Here is a 19,742-nt window from a genome sequence, read left to right on the forward strand (position 1 = left end):
GTATTTTATTTATATTGTACCCACTTGCAGTGGCCCTGCATTTATCTATATTTCATTATGGTTGCTAGGTATTTCTGCTATAACTAGTAATGTCCTGAGTCCATAATCTGATTAAATAAATTAATAACTTTTTCGTTCTTTTTTAGACGTTCAGTTTTATCAATACAACCTATTATTTTTATTTATATTGTGTTTATTTTTATATTGTATTGTATATTGTAATTTATATTGTATTGTATATTGTAATTTATATTGTATTGTATATTGTAATTTATATTGTATTTTATTTATATTGAAGTGTGTGTTGTTTATTCATTAATATGACAACATCAAATATTAACATTATTATATACTGTAATGTTTCAGCGGCCATTTTGATTACATGAAAAACATTTTTTATAGCAAACAGTTTCTGAGATGTGGACTCTAACTATGTTTTTTTTAAATACAATCAGTATGTCGGGATTTTGGGCGGCATCAGCCTGGTACACCTATTTTTGAGAAGGCTCTGTATTGCTTACCAACTGACCACCCAATATATATATATATATATATATATATTAAATGTAATTTTAAAATGAAGTAAAAGTTTCAGTTGATGAGAAGTTAATGTCAGGTATGACAGATGCACTTAAAAGTGCAAAGCAGTATTAAAGGATGCAAAAGTATATATAAGTATGTATGAATAGATATATTAGATAAAGTATGCATAGATGAAGGTGAAAGTTACACAAAGTGCCAGTGAAGGGTAAGGGTAGTAGAAAAAAAGTATAGTAGATATGTAAAAGGTGAAAGAATGTTAATATCCTAAAAGTTATGATGAATTAAGAAAATTATGGGCTGAATTACAAAACCAATGGGAGGTGAGTGAATTGTAAAGTAAAATTATTAATAATAAGGTAAAATACAATACAGATAAAATAAGAATAAAAAGTGGTAAAGTTGTCATCATATATGGAGGAGGGACATATTTAGATAAAAAGTCGAATGCAGGTAAGGCAAATATGCAGAATCTGATGTCAGCTGAAGCAAATATGGTCAGACATGGTCAGGTATTTCATCAGGGAACTATACCTGACCATGTATCAGGAACTACGTTTCTTTACTTGTTCATAGTAGTAGAAGAAAGGTAAAGACCAAAAAGCAAAAAAATGAAATTAGCACATTCTTATACAGTATGGACAAGGTAATCCCTAGGACTACCTTGTCCATAGTATGGGACTACCCTGTCCACACTGTATAAGAATGTGCTAATTTCATTTTTTTGCTTTTTGGAACAACCCTTTGTTCCCCTCACCTGTCTTGTTTCCCTTTTCTGTACTTGTTCCAGTAGCTCTACATCCTTCCTGAAATGAGGCCTCCATACCTGTATGCGGTACTCAAGGTATAGCAGGACTATTGCATTATACAAGGTGATAATCACCTCCTTATTGCTAGCAAAATTCCTGTATATCATTGACAAGACCCCATAAGCTGCTGTGGCAGCCTGTTTGCACTGTCATTAAACTTCATATCTCACTGGACAATTACACATAGGTCCTTTTCATTCTACACTATCCTGAGTGTAGTACCACAGAGTTGGTAGGTTATTCTGAGGTTACTGCTCCCCATATGCAGTACTTTTCATTTGTCAATGTTAAACTTTATTTGCCACTTATCAGCCCATCTGCCCAAATTTTCTAGCTCCTGTTGCAGTAGCGTTCTATCATTATTGTCCTTGACAACTCTGCCAACTTTTGTATCATCTACAAACTTGGACATTAAGCCTGATATACCTTCATCGATATCATTGATAAATATAGAAAACAACAATGGGCAAAACACCAAACCCTTGACTCCACAATAACATTAGTCCATTGATTACCACTCTATCTTCACCCCACTCAACCATCACTTTATCCACAGCAGCAACTTGCCCTTTATGTCATACTGCTCCAATTTATACAGGAGTCTTTTATATGCAACAGTATCAAAAGCTTTCCGAAATCCAAGTATGTGATGTCAAAATAATTTTTTGCATCCAATTCCTTTGTGACTATGCCACAGTATCCTAGCAAATTGGTCAGACAAGACTTCCACTTAACAAATCCATTCTGTATCTGCACTATAACTGCAATCTTGTCTAGATGATCCTGCAATGCTTCTTTAACCAGTGACTCCATAATTTTCTGCAGAACGGAAGTTAAACTAACAGGTCAGTAATTACTCGTGTTACCTTTTGATCCCCTTTTGAATCTTCTGTGTGGACCTCCCTGGAGTACAAGGATGCTGACTGGTGAGAGGAACAAAGGGGTGCTCTCATGAAGAATGTCTTAAGTTGTGCAAAATGTGGCATCTGGAGCCTAGGCACCTGCGAGGTGATCTAATTGAGGCATATAAGGCCTTGAATGGATTGAGCAGGCTCGATCTGATGAGATTCTCCCTCTTGCTCAGATTACAAACCTGAGGAGGTATAAACTGAAATTGAGGAAAGTCAGTTGTCAAATAAATGTGTGGAAATTTGCCTTTAGCCAGTGGGTGGTTAATTGCTTGAACAAATTTCCACCTGTTATTGTGGAAGTTGATAGCTTAAATAAATTCAAGGAAGAAGTAGACAAACTTTTGGAAGCAAATGGATGGGTGAAATAGGAAGATTTTTTTTTTTTCTTTGGCTGATGCTGTATAGGCTTGCTTTCTTGCATAGCATTAGCATTATTTGAGGCATATGATGCAAGAAAGCAAGCTTATACAGCATCAGCCAAAAGAAAAAAAAAAAAGCCTTCCCATTTCACCCATCCAGTCACTCCAGATTTTTGCCTAGTTCAGCCTTAAATTTATTTGAGCTATCAACTTCCCTAACAACAGATGGACGTTTGTACCAGTAATCAACTACCCACTGGCTAAAGGCAAACTTCTGCACAGGTATTCTGGAACAGTCTTTGCTCAATTTGAATCTCTGCCCCCCTCAGGTTCGTAATATGAGCAAGCAGAAGAATCCCATCAGCATTGAGCCTGCTCAAACCATTCAAGACTTTATACACCTCAATCAGATCATCTCGGAGGTGCCTTGTCTCCAGATGCTGCAACTTGCAGAACACAAACTTTTCTTATTAGGAGCACCAGGCGCCTCCGTAGCCAGGTGGGAAGGAGCAGCAGTGCGTAGCACACGCTTCTTGATTAGACCGGGGTTCGAGCCCGTCACCACCAAATACGGAGGATGCGGAAAGGTTAAGGAATGACCACCGCATATCCTGGAGCAATATGGCCTTAGTTGCTAATGCTCCTAAAAACCAAACAACAACATTAGGAGCACCTCTTTTTTCCTATCACCAATCTTGTTTCCCTTCTTCGTACTTATTCTAGCAACTCTACATACTTCTTAAAATGAGGCCTCCAGACTCATTTTAAGAAGTACTCAAAATACGCAGCACTCAAGGTGTGGCCTGACCATTGCCTTATACAAGCTGAGAATCAACTCCTTGTCTCTGCTAGCAAAATTCCTATATATCATTGACAATATTCCACGACCTACTCTGGCAGCCCATCTGCACTGCTCAGAGAACTTCATATCTGACTGCACAATTACAGTATTACAGTATATGCCTCTTCTAATGCTAATGGTCTTATAATCATGTCTAAGGGTTTGCTTCCTTTGCTACCTCCTTTAATATAATTGGATAGATCCTATCCATCCAGTTGTCTTTCTTATGTTTAACTTCAAAATTTCTCCTCCACTTTGTTCTCCATTATTACCAAATCCTTTAGCTCCCTGTTAGAGTTTGATAAACTTCTAGCCTCCACTTCCCTACAGAATTCCTCATGTATGAATGTAGATCCAGAAATATTCATTCAGTTTGTCTGCTACCTGAGCAGGATCATCAACAGTCGAACCATTGATATCAATTGGACCAATCTAATTCATCCACTTCCTTCTAGAGTTTACATAAGTAAAGAAGTCTTTGCTGTTTTTCTTTGTATCCTTTGCAAAAGATTTCTCATAGTCTGCCTTCGCTTGCCTAACATCCTTTGTGACTTGATTACAGACTAGCTTATATCTACCATACTGTGTTGCCTGATAATTTATAGCATCCCGTGCATATTTCTGCTCTGCCACGAGTCTCATTAGTTTCTCTAACATCCATTTTGGCCTAAATCTTGAACAGTATGGCAAGTAGCTTCCAAGATTAATTCCTCGAATGCTTTCCATTTAGAATTTGCGTTTGGTAACATCATCAGTTGGTCCCACAGTATAGAATTTAAAAACTGTCTGAGACCACTGTAGTCACTTTTACAAAAGCAAAAACCCTTCCCTTTACCCCTGATGGTAGTTACATCTTTAAGTAAATCCCACATCAGTACACTGTGATCCCTGCCACCAAGTTCAAGGAAGAACCACACAAACTATTGGAGGGGATGTATAGATGAAATGGGATCAGTGGGATTTTTTTTTTTTTTTTTTTATAAGATATCTGATGCTTACTAGTTTGCTTTCTTGCATCATTTGCCAGTATTAATGCTAATGATAATACACCATGCATTAGGCATATGGCTAGAATTTTATTAATACATCACTAGAATCGGATCAAAATGTCAAAGAAAACTTTTTTTGGAATTGCCCATGGTTGTATGCAATAAAGCATTAATCTACTGTAGAATTTTAAATATTCTTATTTTTTATTTAAATTTTAAATATGCATATAGTAGTAGTAGTATTAGCATGTGATGCAAGAAAGCAAGTGTATGAGCTTATGCAGCATCAGCCAAAAAAAAAAAAAAAAAATCACACTATTCCCTCCAAATTGCCTGTCCATTTCCTCTTAAATTTATTCAACCTGTCAACTTCCACAATGAAAGATCGAAGTTTGTTCCAGCAATTAACCACCCTGGCTAAAGGCAAATTTCCACACATCTATTCTACATCTGTCCTTTCTTAATTTGAATTAATGTCCCCTTAGGTTCGTAATCTGAACAAGTGGAAGGATCCCATCAGAATTCAGCGTGCTTAACCCATTCAAGGCCTTATACACCTCAATCAGATCACCGTGCAGGTGCCTAGTCTCCAGCCACTGCAATTTGCAGAATTTAAGCCTCTCTTGGTAAGAGGATCCCTTCATTCCCCTCACCGATCTTGTTGCCCTTCTCTGCATTTGCTCTCAAGCAAATCTACATCCTTCCTAAAATGAGGCCTCCAGACCTGTATGCAGTACTCAAGGCGTGGCCTGACCATTGCCTTATACAGAGGGACAATCACCTCCTTTTCCCTGCTAGCAAAATTCCTATATATCATTGACAAAACCCCATGACCTGCCCTGGCCGCCTGTCTGCATTGCTGAGAAAACTTCATATCTGACTGCACAATTACTCCCAGGTCTTTTTCATTTTCTACCACCTTAAGTGTAGTATCACACAGTTGGTATGTTTCTCTGGGGTTACTTCTACCCATATGCAGTACTTTGCATTTGCCAAGGTTAAACTTCAGTTGTCACTTCTTAGCCCATCTGCTCAAGTTATCTAGATCCTGTTGCAGTAGCACACTGCCATTGCTGTCATTAACAACCCTGCCAACCCTGGTATCATCTGCAAACTTCGACATTAAGCCTGATATACCTTTATCAATATCATTGATAAATATACAAAACAACAGTGGACCCAACACCGAACCCTGTGGGACTCCACTAATAACATTAGTCCACGAAGAGCAGCAACCATTGATTACCAACCTCTGTCTTCTCCCACTTAACCATCCTTTTATTCATTGTAGCAACTTACCCTTAATACCATTCTGCTACAATTTGTACAATAGTCTTCCATGCGCAACAGTGTCAAAAGCTTTCCCGAAATCCAAATATATGATATCAAAATTATATTTTGCATCCAGTTCCTTTGTAACCCCATCATAATATCCTATCAAATTTGTCAGACAAGACTTTCCCATAACAAACCCATGCTGTGTCTGAATTATTGCTGCAGTCTTGTCTAGATGATCGTGCAATGCATCTTTAACCAGTGACTCCATTATTTTACCCGGAACAGAAGTTAAACTAACTGGTCTGTAATTACTCGTGTCACACTTCAATCCACCTTTGTGAATTGGGGATACATTTGCACATCTCCATTCCGTGGGAATCTCCCCTGAGTCCAAGGATGCTCTCATAATTATGGCTAAGGGTTTGCTTAGTTGCTTTGCCTCATCCTTTAATATAACTGGATAGATCCCATCCACCCCAGGTGCTTTTCTTATGTTTAACTTCAACAATTTCTCCTCCACTTTGCTCTCAGTTATTACAAAATCATTATGTATCCTGCTACAATTTGATAACCTTCTGCCATTTTGAAACCTTAATAATTCCTCATGTGTGAATGTAGATGCAAAATACTCATTCAGTTTGTTTTCTATCTGAGCAGGATCATCAACAGTCGAACCATCGATGTCAAGTGGACCAATCAGATTCATCCCCTTCCTTTTAGAGTTTATATAAATAAAGTTATATAAGTAAAGAAATCCTTGCTGTTTTTCTTAGCATCGTTTGCCAAGGATTTCTCGTAATTTGCCTTCCCCTGCCTAACCTTCTTTGTGACCTGATTACAGACTAGCTTATATCTGCCATAGGCTTCTGAGTCGCTTGATAATTTATATGCATCTCGTGCATTTTTCTTCTCTGTTACGAGTCTCATTAGGTCTTTTGATAACCATTATACCTAAACTTCGAACAATATTTCTTAATAGGTATGAAACTTCTAGTAGCATCCACGATTAATTCCTTGAATGCTTCCCACTTAGAATTTACTGTTGGTAACATCGTCAGTTGATCCCACTGTACAGAATTTAAGAACTTTCTGAGACCACTGTACTCACCATTACGGAAGCAAAAACCCTTTCCTTTCACCTGATGGTAATTAAATTTTTAAGTAAATCTCACATCAGTACACTACGATCACTGCATCCTAGTGGTTCCTTTATCTGCAAATTCTTAATACACGAATGATCACTGCTGATAATCAGATCAAGAGTATTACTCTCTCTGGTTGCCTCTCAAACATGCTGCTGCAGGAAACAATCATCCAATAAATCCACAAAAGTCTGATTAGTGTGTGAGTGACCAACCTACAAGTTCCAGTCAATATCTGGGAAGTTAAAATCCCCCATTATAAGACATTCTGATTTACTAGCCGACTCTATTGGCGCCTCCATAGCCAGGTGGGAAGGAGCAGCAGTGCATAGCACACACTTCTTGATTAGACCGGGGTTCGAGCCCGTCACCACCAAATATGGAGGATGCGGAAAGGTCAGGGAATAACCACCGCATATCCCGGAGCAATATGGCCTTAGTTGCTAATGCTTCCAAAAATAACAACAACAACAACCGACTCTATTTCTCTGTACAATTGTTCATTGTACTCATTCGAGCCATTAGGACTATAACACACTCCTACTCTTATTTTTGCTTTTGCAGTGCTTATATCACACCAAACTGACTCAGCAGTGCACTATTCATCTATATCTATAGTGATTGGGAGGAGTTCCAAAGTGCAAATAAACTTAACATATCTCTGTTATTGCATCAAGACTCAGATGTGAATCATGTAATGATAATAGTATAATTGAGGTGATTAGCATTCCAGTGTTGAAAGCTGTGACAAGCCTCATAGCAATTCTTGACAAAGACCTGAATTTTTTTAATTTTTTATTTTATTACTTACAGAATTAGAAGGAATAGGGATCTTAGTCAGAGATTTTGGGAATCTTTTAATTATTCCTTTAAATCACAGGTGCAGTTAAAACAATTCTTAAGGTGGCACACCTAGTGCAAATTATTTTTTTTTTAAATTTTAATGGCCAAAATTATAAAATCAGACAGATATATTTCTGGAATCATCATGAGTTTTTCATATAGGTCACTTATCGATAGTATTGTCATTTCAACCAGAGCTCAGAATGGACCGAGGTACACTAGAGAATACTATTTCATCACATTTGTCAGTAATGTCATGTACATACTTGATTATTAAAAATAAGATATTTTATACTTCTGAGTTCGGTTACAAATAGAACTAAAAGCAGCTTCCATGACCAGCCTTTGATTTATAGTTCACATCTCACTCAAAAAGAAACGTAATTTGAAGACACTGATAAAAACCTAAAGTATCTTATTTTAAAAAAAATAAAAATTAAATTCTGTAAGTACTGACCTGAATTCACCTACAACTGAAATACCACAAGTTTTGAGTTATAGTTTACTTATCTCAGCCATTCAAAGAAGCACTGAGAACTACACCAAACTGGCATTATTTTGTAACAAAATGTTTTGGTAATACTATTATCTACTGAGAAATGTATCTTATCATTGGCACATGCATGTATCAGAATTAATAGTTTCCATGGAAGGTAAACATAAATATGACACTCTTTTGTAGAATGCTGCCTCTATTTATAACATTGTATTTTCATGCTATCTATTCCATCTATGGGTCATGTTATAGTTTCTATTTTAATTTAATTAATTGATTAATAGCCACAAGGCAGTGGATTTATTTTCTGTTAAGTAATTTCATGCTTCCAGTGTTATAGAAGAGTTAAAGAATTTAGGTTACACTGCAGTTTTATTTTAAACATAAAACTAACGTCAGTGTTATACATTTTCTTTAATAAATTAGACAGCTGCACATCACTGAGGGACTCTTCCCTGATTTATCAGATATATAAGTGCAAAAATTCATTAAGTGAAATTTTGTTATGTAGGTGAAAATGAAATACACTGGGACCTCAGTTACGAATGGGAATTAGAGGTGAATGAGAATTAGTCTGCCTTGAAAAATACAAATTTGAAATAACAGAAACCCAACTTTCTTACTTATTTTTATAGGGATTTAGAATCCATTTATTGCTGTACAGTGTTTATTACTTAATAGTATTGCAGTAAAAATATGTATAATGTAATTTTAAAAAGATTTAATTAAACAAAATACAGTACAGTAATCTTTGTAAAATTTGCATTATATATAGTGTGCAGTAAATTACAAATTGTAATTTGCCAGAGACTTCTTTTAATCTGCCTTAGCTTGCCCAACCTCCTTTGTTGCTTCATTACATAGTTTATATCTACCATAGACCTCTGTTTTGCCTGATATTTTATGTGGATCTCACAGATTTTTCTTCTCTGTCTCAAGTCTCATCAGTTCATCTGACATCCATTTAGGTCTAAGCCTTGAACAGTATTGCTTAGTTGGTACAAAAAGCCTAGTAGCTTCTGTGATTATTTCCTGAATGCTTCCTATTTAGAATTGCTATTGGTAACATTGCCAGTTTTTCCCACTGCATAGAATTTAAAAACTGTATGAGACCATTGTAGTCATCCTTATGAAAATGTATTGCACATGGGCAGCAGTAATCTCAGAATGACATATCAATTATGCGGTACCACACTCAAGTTGGTAGAGAACAAAAGAGATCTAGGGGTGATTCTTCAGTCCAACATGAAGTTCTTTGAGCAGTGCAAACAGACTCCTAGGACCACTCATGAGTTTTGTCAAAGATAAACTGGAATTTTGTCAGGAGGGACAGGTAACTAATTAATTTAACCATAAGGCCTGACGTAGCCGAGTTGTCGGTAGCAAGAGTAGAATAGCACATGCTCTTTGAGTGGACTAGGGTTCAAGCCCGTGACTATTAAATATGATTAATGTTTGTATTGATGATTTATTGTAAACTCCATTGACCTGGTGGTCATGCCAGAGTATAAACAAGAGCACTGTATAAGGCAGTAGCTTGGCCTCATCTTGATTAGTGCATATAGGTGAAGCCCCATTTTAATAAAGATTTGGTATTTTTTATACACTTAATAATTAATGATAGTCATCATCAAAAGTTTCCCTAAAGGGAAATGAACTGAAGAGTGGAGTAAAATTATTTCCATCTATGAAGAACCTTTCTACAGAAGAAAAGAAAAAAAGAAGTCTGAATCAGTCGAAATCAATCTAAATGTAAGTGCTGTGTAAGGATGTTGTTACTGTTAATAATAAATACATATAGCAGGGAGCTCTCTTCCTACTCACTTTGTTTCCTAACCCCCGACTCTGCAAACCAATCATTGTACCAAGTATATTTTGAATCTGAATAAATTATTTACAGCACATTTTTCAGTAAGGGCCAATTGGATAAAAATTAACAGATAAATTGAAAAAGTAAAAGTGTTATATTAATCTATTTCTTACCCAGTGGACTCATTTCTGAAAACTTCTTTGTACACAACGCTATGAACTCTGTTGGTCTCAGTGTGATTTTTGGCACCTGCAATTTGAATTTTGATGTCAGCTGTGATTCTATATTGAGATAGAGCCATTACAACTGACTGTGACCAAAGGTCAGCTTATTCTGACCTCTGTGAACAATAATACAGTTGAATGTTGTCTCTGACATTTGTTGATTATCATAGTGAAAGCCAACTATACAGGAAGCTGTTTTCTATTCAGAACAAAAGGTAAATCATAGCCATACTGTGTATTCAGTTTTATGTGGGAAACACTGATGATGTTACTCTGGTTCTTACTGGTTAAGATTGAATAGTAAATGATTGATTCGGCAACTCTCCAAAGAATCAGATGGATGTCACTAAAGAGGCTGCCATTAATACAGATACCTCATATAAAATCACAGTAGTGTTTGTTTATCTTAAAATTCAATCTTTGTTGGCAGTAAGCCAGAAAGAAAAAGACAGAGTAGGTATTTGGGATTAAAGCACATGATTGCATCATTGGCTGTCAGCAATCAGTAAACTTCCTGAGCTGCTAGCTCTAATTGCTGAAACTGCCATATGCTACAGGGTTACTTATGCACTAAGAAAATTATAATACAGAGAGATACACATAACCACCACATGATTGATTAGCACTGTAACCCACTATAAGCCATATTATCTATACAGAAATATATATAAATTAAAATATATATATTATCTATGTATTTTAAAGAGAGGGCACTGACTCTCTTTAAAAATTACAGCTGTCAGTTGCAGGCTCCGAAAAAAATGATGTGTTTGCCTTTTTATTTACAAAATTGTTATTTTATATTGTATTTAATACGTAGTCTTATAGTTATAGTTACGCTGATTATTTTTATTTCAATTTAGATAAACAGTTTTTGTAGATATATGTAATACTTAATATACGTAAAACCGTTATTTTGTTCGAATCTTGCAGCCATTGTTTTTGTATATAGTGGTAGGGAATTCAAATTTTTAATTGAGGTAGTTAGGTAGCTCTACCGTATAATTTATAGAGTAATACGCTTCACTGTTTCTATTAGATAGCGTAGTATTGACATTTAATTCATTTAATTTATTAATTTAAAGTATCATGCCCCAAACTAGAGCAGCAAAGCAATGGGCACAAAGTGGCAGGAATGCTGCGACTCGGAGGAGAACTGAGTGGGGCGATTCTCCAACGCATCACAGCCTAAAAAAATGTGTAACTTGTGAAATGTTTGCCGAACTCTCTGGAACTGAACATGACATTGCCATGGGGGATGTCTTTGTGTGTGCGTGATGTAAGGAGTGTAAGGAAATCAGGGGACAACTCAGCGTTGTTATGGGCCTATATGAGAGTTTGAAGGACAGGATCTAAATTGAGGGCCCTCGAAAGATCTAAATTGAAGGGCCCATCAGGCTCTCAGCTGCCCACATCAACGCCAGAGCGTGCACTTGGTCATCACGAAACACAGCGGCAATCCCCAAGGCAGAATGCGCTGGTCCCAAAGGAACTAGTAGTTGTTGGTGACTCTATTGTCAGGGAAACGGGAAACATGCTTTGTAAAAAGGATAGGTCGAACAGGACCAGGGTATGTCTGCCAGGGGCAAAGGTTGATGACGTTGTAGAGTGGATATCATCTTTTAAGGGCACAAAAGGTGATATTGTTGTACACGTTGGCACTAATGATATTAGGAGTAGGAGACCGGCAGAATTACTTAACAAGTACAGGTCACTGTTGAACAAAAGCCGAGAATTAGGGTTGAATTTGAAAGTGTCTGCAATTCTGCCCAGACATGATAGAAGGGAGTATATGATGAGAGCCTTGTCGATCAATTCGGCCCTGGAAAGAATGTGCAAGGCTCAAGGGATAGAATTTTTTTCAGCCTGGACTGTACTTGTTAACAGGAGAGACTGCTTCTACGGGGATGGGATACACTTAAATAGAAAGGGTGCAAGAATATTTGCTGATGCTATCGAGGCAGTGTTAGGTGGGTCAGAAAACTGATAGCTTGGGGGGGATACAAGGACTAATAGTTTAAAGTAGCCGTTCCCATGTTTAGTCTCTAGAGCAAAGTTTCCGGCATCCCCCTCCCCCCATACTTCTCCTTCAACCCATGCACGGTACTAAGTACTATAGGTTTTGATACCTTTCGTGTTTGGGGTTTTCATTAAAAAAAAAAAAAAAAAAAAGGCAGATGTGAAGGTGATTCTTGCACAACTTCTATTAGAATAAGTAGCAACCTGGAGCATGGGGTGTTGGGGGTTTCAGGGACGGATGACAGTCATCCTGAAATAGGTGGGTATATTGGATGTGTTAGGGTAACTAAGAATAGGAGTAGGAGCATGTATACCAATGCTAGAAGTATAGTAAATAAATTTGATGAATTTGAAGTGTTGGTCAAGACATCAAAGGCGGACATTGTTGGGATAGCAGAGACGTGGTGACACACAGCATTAGCATTAGAATTAGTAGAGGCATTTGATGCAAGAAAGCAAGCTTATGCAGCATCAGCCAAAAAAAAAAAAAAAAAAAAAAAAAAAAAAGTAACATAAATAAATAAAAATAACCACTTCCTCTTCACCCCTCTGTTCGTTCGAAATACCTGTCCAGCTGAGCCTTAAACTTATTTAGGCTATCAACTTCCACGACAAGGGATGGAAGTCTGTTCCACCTACCAACCACCCGCTGGCTAAAGGCAAATTTCCGCACGTCTATCCTACATCTGTCTTTCCTCAATTTGAATTTATGCCCTCTCAGGTGATTATTCTGAGCTAGAGGAAGAATCCCATCAGCATTGAGCATGCTTAAACCATTCAAGGCTTTATACACCTCTATCAGATCACCTCGCTGGTGCCTAGTCTCCAGACACTGTAATTTGCAAAACTTAAGCCTTTCTTCGTAAGAGCACCCCTTTGTTCCATTCACTAATCTTGTTGCCCTTCTCTGTACTCGTTCCAGCAGCTCTACATCCTTCTTGAAATGAGGCCTCCAGACCTGTATACAGTACTCTAGGTGTGGCCTGACCATTGCCTTATACAATGGAATAATCACCTCCTTATCCCTGCTGGAAAAATTCCTGTATATCATTGACAATACTCCATGAGCTACCCTTGCAGCCCGTCTGCACTGCTCAGAGAACTTCATATCTGCCTGCACAATCACCCCCAAGTCCCTTTCATTCTCTACCACTGTCAGTGTAGTACCACAGAGTTGATACGTTGCTCTGGGGTTGCTGTTTCCCATGTGTAGTACTTTACATTTGTCAATGTTAAACTTCATTTGCCACCTCTCAGCCCATCTGCTCAACCTTTCCAGATCCTGTTGCAGCAGCATAGTGTCAGTAGTGTCCTTGACAACCCTGCCAACCTTTGTATCATCTGCAAACTTGGACATTAAGCTTGATATACCATCATCAATATCATTTATAAATACAGAAAACAACAATGGACCCAACACGGAGCCCTGAGGGACCCCACTAATAACATTAGTCCACGATGAGCAGTGTCCATTGATTACCACTCTCTGTCTTCTCCCCCTCAACCACCCCTTTATCCATAGCAGCAATTTGCCTCCAATGTCACACTGCTCCAATTTGTGTAGCAGTCTTCCATGTGCAACAGTATCAAAAGCCTTTCTAAGATCCAAGTATATAATATCAAAGTTATTCCCTGCATCCAGTTCTTTTGTGACTGCATCATAGTATCCAATCAAGTTGGTCAGGCAAGACTTCCCCTTAACAAAACCATGCTGTGTCTGAGCTATAACTGAAGTCTTGTCTAAATGATCCTGCAGTGCTTCTTTAACCAGTGCCTCCATTAATTTTCCTGGAACAGAAGTTAAGCTCACAGGTCTATAATTACTTGTGTCAGCCTTTGATCCTCCTTTGTGAATTGGGGTCACATTTGCACATTTCCAGTCTATGGGTACCTTCCCTGAGTCCAAGGAAGCTCTCATAATTATGGCTAAGGGTTTGCTTACTTCCTTTGCTGCCTCCTTTAATATAACTGGATAGATCCCATCCACCCCGGGTGCCTTTCTTGTGTTTATCTTCAACAGTTTCTCCTCCACTTTACTCCCAGTTATTTCAAGATTCTGTAGCTTACTGCTAGAGTTGAATACACCTCTGGCATTCCCTTTGCTGAATAACTCCTCATGTGTGAATGTCGATGCAAAATATTCATTTAGTTTGTTAGCTACCTGAGCAGGATCATCAACAGTTGACCCATCAATATCAAGTGGACCAATCTGATTCATCCCCTTCCTTCTAGAGTTTACATAAGTAAAGAACTCTTTGCTGTTTTTCTTTGCATCCCTTGCCAAGGATTTCTCGTAATCTGCCTTCGCCTGCCTAACCTCCTTTGTAACTTGGTTGCATATCAACTTGTATCTATCATAGGCTTCTGTGTCATGTGTTAATTTGTAAGTATCCCATGCATTTTTCTTCTCTGCCATATGCCTCATTAGTTCATCTGACATCCATTTTGGCCTAAACCTTGAACAATATTTCTTAGTTGGTATGTAAAGCCTAGTAGCTTCCAAGATAAGTTCTTTGAATGCTTCCCATTTTGAATTTGCTGTTGGTAACATCATCAGTTGGTCCCACTGTATAGAATTTAAGTACTGTCTCAGTCCATCGTAGTCGCCTTTACGGAAGCAATAACCCTTCCCACAGATATAAGGAATGCTGAACTGGAATTTGGGGAGTACAATGTGTACAGAAAGGATAGACAGGATAGAAAGGGAGGAGGTGTTATGCTGTTAATTAAGAAAAACATAAAATCAAAAGAAGTGCATCCAGTTGATATAGATGAACAGTGCACTGTTGAGTCAGTTTGGTGTGACATAAGCACTGCGAAAGCAAAAATAAGAGTAGGAGTGTGTTATAGGCCTAATGACTCGAATGAGTACAATGAACAATTGTACAGAGAAATAGAGTGGGCTAGTAAATCGGAATGTCTTATAATGGGGGATTTTAACTTCCCAGATATTGACTGGAACTTGTGGGTTGGTCACTCACACACTAGTCAGCCTTTTGTGGATTTATTGGATGATTGTTTTCTGCAGCAGCATGTTCGAGAGGCAACCAGAGAAAGTAATACTCTTGATCTGGTTATCAGCAGTGATCATTCGTGTATTAAGAATTTGCAGATAAAGGAACCACTAGGTGGCAGTGATCACAGTGTACTGATGTGGGATTTACTTAAAGATTTAATTACCATCAGGGGTAAAGGAAAGGGTTTTTGCTTCCGTAAAGGTGAGTACAGTGGTCTCCGACAGTTTTTAAATTCTGTACAGTGGGATCAACTGACGATGTTACCAACAGTAAATTCTAAGTGGGAAGCATTCAAGGAATTAGTCGTGGAAGCTTCTAAAAGTTTCATACCTATTAAGAAATATTGTTCAAGGTTTAGGCCTAAACGGTTATCTAATGAACTAATGAGACTCGTAACAGAGAAGAAAAATGCATGGGATGCATATAAATTATCAAGCGACTCAGAAGCCTGTGGCAGATATAAGCTAGTCTGTAATCACGTGACAAAGGAGGTTAGGCAGGTGAAGGCAGATTACGAGAAATCCGTGGCAAAAGATGCTAAGAAAAACAGCAAGGATTTCTTTACTTATATAACTTTACTTATATAAACTCTAAAAGGAAGGGGATGAATCTGATTGGTCCACTTGACATCGATGGTTCGACTGTTGATGATCCTGCTCAGATAGAAAACAAACTGAAAGTATTTTGCATCTACATTCACACACGAGGAATTATTAAGGTTTGAAAATGGCAGAAGGTTATCAAATTGTAGCAAGATACTTAATGATTTTGGAATAACTGAAAGCAAAGTGCAGGAGAAATTGTTGAAGTTAAACATAAGAAAAGCACCTGGGGTGGATGGGATCTATCCAGTTATATTAAAGGAGGCGGCAAAGCAACTAAGCAAACCCTTAGCCATAATTATGAGAGCATCCTTGGACTCAGGGTTGGTTCCCACGGACTGGAGATGTGCAAATGTATCCCCAATTCACAAAGGGGGGGGGATCGAAGGGTGACACGACAAGGTAATTACAGAAGGGTAATTACAGACCAGTTAGTTTAACTTCTGTTCCGGGTAAAATAATGGAGTCACTGGTTAAAGATGCATTGCAGAATCATCTAGATAAGTCTGCAGCAATAATTCAGACACAGCATGGGTTTGTTAAGGGAAAGTCTTGTTTGACAAATTTGATAGGATATTATGATGTGGTTACAAAGGAACTGGATGCAAAAAATAATTTTGATATCATATATTTGGATTTCAGAAAAGCTTTTGACAGTGTTGTGCATGGAAGACTATTGAACAAATTGGAGCAGAATGGTATTAAGGGTAAGTTGCTACAATGGATAAAAGGATGTTTCAGTGGGAGAATACAGAGGTTGGTAATCAATGGGTGCTGCTCTTCTTGGACTAATGTTATTAGTGGAGTCCCACAGGGTTCGGTGTTAGGTCCACTGTTGTTTTGTATATTTATCAATGATATTGATGAATATATATCAGGCTTAATGTTGAAATTTGCAGATGATACAAAGGTTGCCAGGGTTGTTAATGACACTAATGGCAGTGTGCTACTGCAACAGGATCTAGATAATTTGGGCAGATGGGCTAAGAAGTGGCAACTGAAGTTTAACCTTGACAAATGCAAAGTACTGCATATGGGTAGAAGTAACCCCAGAGAAACATACCAACTGTGTGGTACTACACATAAGGTGGTAGAAAATGAAAAAGACCTGGGAGTAATTGTGCAGTCAGATATGAAGTTTTCTGAGCAATGCAGACAGGCTGCCAGGGCAGGTCATGTAGTTTTGTCAATGATATATAGGAATTTTGCTAGCAGGGAAAGGGGGTGATTATCCCTCTGTATATGGCAATGGTCAGGCCATGCCTTCAGTACTGCGTACATGTCTGCAGGCCTCATTTTAGGAAGGAATTATATTTACTTCAGCATGTACAGAGAAGGGCAACAAGATTGGTGAGGGGAATGAAGGGTTCCTCTTACCAAGAGAGGCTTAAGTTCTGCAAATTGCAGTGGCTGGAGACTAGGCACCTGCGCGGTGATCTGATCTGATTGAGGTGTATAAGGCCTTTAATGGGTTGAGCACGCTGAATTCTGATGGGATCCTTCCACTTGTTCAGATTATGAACCTAAGGGAGCATAAATTCAAATTAAGAAAAGGCAGATGTAGAATAGATGTGCGGAAATTTGCCTTTAGCCAGCGGGTGGTTAATTGCTGGAACAAACTTCTATCTGTCGTTGTGGAAGTTGATAGGTTGAATAAATTTAAGGAGGAACTGGACAGGCATTTGGAGGGAATGGTGTGATTTTTTTTTTTTTTTGGCTGATGCTGCATAAGCTCATACACTTGCTTTCTTGCATCACATGCCACTACTACTACTACAGCATTTAGTTGTAATTGTTTTGATCCTCCCCTCTTCACATTTTGGAGATGTCAGCATTTTGCTCATTAAAAGTAATTAGGTGTATTATAATAACAAATAGCTATTCATCAGATGAATAGGGAAGTAAAGAGATGATCTTGTACACTGTTATTAAAGGGTTAAAACATTGATGGAATACAACAATGTTATATACTTTATTATCAATTTCTTGTTGTATACAACAAGAAACTGATTCAAAGTGACATTGTGCTTTTATCATTATATTTGTTTGAAATTTATTGATACTGAGAGAGAGAGGGGGCCTGCCATTTGTGTTGCAACCCATTTTTTGAAAAAAAATTTGAATTTTATGTTAGAAAATATGTTAATTATGATTTCAGTTTTATAACAAGTATAAATAATTTGAAAAGCAGATGTTTGGAATTCATCACTTGTTGTTCTGCTTTGGCCATAGTATAGAAAGTTTATAGTTTAACATGATTATTATAATATTTAAATCTTGTAATAATATCTTTCTTCTCTGTTTTAGTGGATTTATTTTGAGTTGCAGAAAGCTCCCTCTGTTGCTAATCTGATTTATACATGATGTAGAGATCCTTGTCCTAACCAGTTTAATACAGGTACTAAATAATGTACAGGTAAGTACTTATTCAAGGATCTCTGCATTGTCTTATTTAGTATTCCTTGATTTGTATCATTAATATATACTTAACTAGAAGATTAAATCGAGTCAAGAATTTGATCTGCCATTCAAACAAATTTTGAAAGTATATCTGTAATTAATAATAATTATATGTATTACTTCTAGCAGACTTGTACTTTTAAAATAAAAATATTGTACTGATATTTACTGTTGTTTGCAGGCAGAAAACTTACTTCTGGATGCAAATATGAACATAAAAATTGCAGGTATGTCCATCAGCTACTTGTAGTTTTACACTTAGCTGTAGGATAGTATCCCGGTACAAAGTCTGCATTTATACTTTTTCATTAATTCTTACAGCTTTCTGAATTAGGTATTTTTTATTGTTATAGATTTTGGCTTCAGCAATTTTTATTCCTTTGATGACAAGCTAACAACATGGTGTGGAAGTCCACCGTATGCAGCACCTGAAGTATTTGAAGGAAAGAAATATGTTGGACCAGAGATTGATATATGGGTTAGTTGGATATATAGATTATTACATTATTTTTGACATGTGACATGGTAGCATATCAGACTTGCAATTTGTGCCTTGTGTCACATATAAAGTTAGCATATTTCAATTACAAATTTAAAACTGGTGTAGAAATCTCCCTTGTACAACATATGAAGTTTTTGAAGGAAAGATATATGTTAACCTAAAGACATAAATTAGTTGGATATACAGATTCTATCATATTATGATGCATACATATGGATACCACATTAAACTTGCAATATGTTTATTGCATAATTTCTGCATAAAATCAAATGTGTTCATAATTTATAATTATTGTTTTGTTCTTTTCTAAACCATTTATTAAATGATTTATTATTCATCAGTAGATTAGATAAATATCTTCTTGTCAAATGTTGTTTTGAAAACTTTATATTTTTTTTTTTGTTTCAGTTCATTTTAAGACTATCAACTATACATTTCTGAAGTGCAGTTTTCTCTTTTCTCAGACAGTACATAGTACTGTCTGAGAAAAGAGAAAACATTTCAAAATTTAACTTTACTGTTTAATTTTACTGTTTCCTTTAAATTCAAAAGGTTACCCTATGACATTATTAATGTGTGTTCTATGGGTGTTATATTTTAGCAATAAATAGACTCCTACACCAACCATGAAAATATAAGTATTTTACTGTAACTAAAATATTTACAAATAAAATAAAATAAATATTTACAAAAACTGCTATTATATTAAATTAAATTATGTACATTGTAAAAAAAACATTAAAACTATGATGAAATCCTTGCGATAAAATACTAAAATAAACCGGATTAAAAGCGATAAAAACGATAAAAATCTGGAGCTTTCGGAAGCATCGGCTTCCTTCCTCAGCAGTAACAAAACTTCCTGCAGCACGTCCTTATATAACAGGCTCACGGTACTTA

The 19,742-nt window shown here is 37.0% G+C and overlaps 1 protein-coding gene across 6 annotated transcripts in view; it reads left to right on the plus strand.

Moving 5' to 3' along the window:
- LOC150076142 (serine/threonine-protein kinase SIK2-like) overlaps positions 1-19,742 on the plus strand; it is a 362,913-nt gene that overhangs the window by 239,717 nt on the left and 103,454 nt on the right. For all 6 annotated transcript variants that reach the window (XM_090387046.1, XM_090387049.1, XM_090387050.1 and 3 more), the window contains 2 exons: positions 18,522-18,567; positions 18,694-18,818. In XM_090387046.1, the coding sequence (XP_090243172.1) occupies positions 18,522-18,567; positions 18,694-18,818 (171 nt within the window). The remainder of the gene's footprint in view (positions 1-18,521; positions 18,568-18,693; positions 18,819-19,742) is intronic.

The sequence above is a fragment of the Mastigoproctus giganteus genome, chromosome 13 (genome assembly GCF_048544385.1).
Source record: "Mastigoproctus giganteus isolate SK-2022 chromosome 13, ASM4854438v1, whole genome shotgun sequence".
Lineage (NCBI taxonomy): Eukaryota > Metazoa > Arthropoda > Arachnida > Uropygi > Thelyphonidae > Mastigoproctus > Mastigoproctus giganteus.